The sequence below is a fragment of the Crocuta crocuta genome, unplaced genomic scaffold (genome assembly GCF_008692635.1).
Source record: "Crocuta crocuta isolate KB4526 unplaced genomic scaffold, BGI_CrCroc_1.0 scaffold327, whole genome shotgun sequence".
Taxonomy (NCBI): Eukaryota; Metazoa; Chordata; class Mammalia; order Carnivora; family Hyaenidae; genus Crocuta; species Crocuta crocuta.
The window spans coordinates 1,202,988-1,205,519 of NW_027529176.1; the positions used below are offsets into that span (position 1 = coordinate 1,202,988).

The 2,532-nt window shown below is 67.5% G+C and overlaps 1 protein-coding gene across 1 annotated transcript in view; it reads left to right on the forward strand.

The window, feature by feature from the left end:
- Positions 1-2,311, forward strand: part of ZC3H3 (zinc finger CCCH-type containing 3) — an 85,229-nt gene extending 82,918 nt beyond the window's left edge. The window contains 2 exon segments of the mRNA XM_077758249.1: positions 1-209; positions 1,840-2,311. The exon segment at positions 1-209 is cut by the window's left edge and continues 14 nt beyond it. Of these exon segments, the coding sequence (XP_077614375.1) occupies positions 1-209; positions 1,840-1,871 (241 nt within the window). The 3' untranslated portion in view covers positions 1,872-2,311.
- Positions 2,312-2,532: the final 221 nt, after the last annotated feature.

Consider the following 2,532-nt stretch of genomic DNA (forward strand, 5'->3'; position numbering starts at 1 on the left):
CACCCCCTTCTCTTCCTCCCCCACCCCTTCCTCCCCCGGCCTGTCCTTGGACCAGGAGGAGCTGTGTGTCCAGGAGGAGGCTGGCTCTGCAGCGACGGGCTCCGGCAGCCTCTCCAAGCTGCCTTCCTTCATCTCCCTGCAGTCCTCGCCGAGCCCAGGAGGCCAGCCCAGGGCCCGGACCCCCAGGAACCCCCCAGCGAAGGACTCAGGTAGGCAGCTGGGCCCCTTAAAGCCCAGCCCAGCACGGCCAGGGGCTCATTTGCAGCGCTCCCCTCAGCCCCGCTGAGACGGGGGCCAGGTGGGGCCCGGATGGTTCGTGAGCGCCTCGCTGGCAGGTGCGCGCCTCGGGCCCTCGGGGACAGAGCTGGCCGAGGTGTGAGTGCAGCAGCGGCCGCCCGCATGGGCCACCCCAGCCGAGGGCTGATTTAATTAGAAAGCACCCATTTCTGTTAATTTGTTCTGGAAGATCACCGCACACTCCTGGAGAGAACAGATGTTCCCTCTCCCCCGATGAACATTTGGGGCTTGGTAAATGGCTCCACTCAGCCTTGTTTAGGAGAGAAAAGAGGATTTTATGGCTGCAAACGACCCTTTCTGTAAACATTTTACAGCTCTCCGCGCGTTTGAGTGACGATAAACCCCACGCAGCTCGGCGGGCTGCAAATTTGCGACCATACGGCTATCATTTTATTGTCATATTTCACGGTCGTAACGTTAATGGAAGATGCTTGCTGCAGCCTTCTCTAACAGCTCCGCTGAGCACGCTCAAACGCCTCCCTCCGAGGGGCCAGGACCGCCGGTGCCTGCTTACAGGCCCCGCTTCAGGGCCGCGGAGCCGTGGCCGGGCTCCACCTGTCCACCGGGGCCCAGGGCAGCAGCTACTCGCCTCCGGGTGGGCCGCCCTGGGCTGGGGACGGAGCACACGGCGGCCCCGAGGCAGCTGAGCCCGGTGCCGGTGGAGGCCAGCAGGGTGCGCAAGGCCCGGGAGAGGCCGCAGAGACCTCCCCTGGCTTCGGAGGCCGCGTCAGCCTTCATTTCCTGCTCAAGCCTCCCCAACCCTGGCCGGGGCCGGAGCCGGAGGGGCCGGCGGAGGCAGCCCAGGCAGTCACCCAGGACGGTGAGGCCTGCGGGCAGGGACCAGTGAGGTGTGCAGTCTGGAGCCCGGAAGTGGGGGGCCCAGGAGGAGAGGTGGGCTCCCAGGGGCACTTAGATGGTGCCATGCCCACGGGCAGCCACATGGAGGCGCCCGTGGGCCACAGGGACGCCAGCCTGAGCCGAGGCCGGAGCACTCCTAGCCGAGGACCGACGCTGACTTCCAGTGAGTGCCAGGCACACGGGGCAGGGACGCCCGTGGACGTGACTTTCTGTCCCCAGGCCCCTGCTGTGCTGGAGGAAGACCTGTCTCCCCACCAGACGGCAGCCTCTCCCTCCCTGGCCCTCCTGCCCCCAGGCCCTGTCACCGCACCCACCGGGACCCAGGTCCCCCCACCCCCACTCAGCCAACTGCTCACACACGTGACTTTTGAGGTTGGAGGCACAGTGCAGCCACCACACATGCATGTGGCAGCCGTGCAGACCGCAGTGGCTCCCGCCTGTGGCCAGGCCTGCATGCTGCTAGGCTGCTGGACCCCAGGGCAGGCACGGGCAGCCCGATCAGAGCCACTTTACCCAAGTTGTTCGCAGCCCCACCCCCACCCTGCAGGCTGGGGGTGGGGCTTGATGGAGTCACCCCCATTTTGACCCAGAAGCTTTGGTGGGAGGGACCTTCCCCGCCCCCCCCCCCGCCCCGGCAGGGGGGAGGATGCTCCTGGCACCTGACCTTTGCCCTTCTTGGAACAGGGAAAACTCTACACATCAAACCCCGGCTGTGAGGGCCCAGGGGGCCAGCCCGCGCCTACCTCAGCCCCCTGTTCCTGGAGAGGAAGGAGGCTCCACCTGCCAACGCCCCAGAGGAGGGACCACCTGCCATCAAGCCCCACCCTGGGGCCCTGGGGTCACTGCTCTGCCTGCCTGGCCCTCAGCCTTCTGTGACCAGTGTGCACCCAGGGGCGCACCTTCTCTCCCAAGCCAGGCCCTGCCCCGCCTCACCAGCCCCTCTGCACCCACCTTCCCACCCCTGGCTCCTCAGCCTCGCACCCAGGGTGTGCCCCGAACCCCAGCGCAGGGGGGAGCCAGGCAGGGCGCACCGCAGGGCCTGCGCCCACTGTGGGGGCCGCAGCCGCACAGCTCACCCCCGGGCCTCTCCCCCACCCCCGACCCCCAGGCCTCCCTGGGAGGGGACTGTGTTCAGCAATAAAGGTTCTGTCCTGTGTCTGCCCGTTCTGGCTGCTGTCACAGCACCACTCGGCCTTGCCGCCCACCAGCTCGGATGGGCACGCGCTGCCCGCAGACCAGAGGTGCTCCCTGCGCGCAGATCTGGGGCTGGGGTTCTGAGGGGCTGGCCGCAGACTCCTGGCGGCTACCGGGTGGTGGGCAGGAAGGCTGTCCCTCCTCCCTGCCTCCCTGAAATGGCTCAGAGGGTCGGGGACAGCC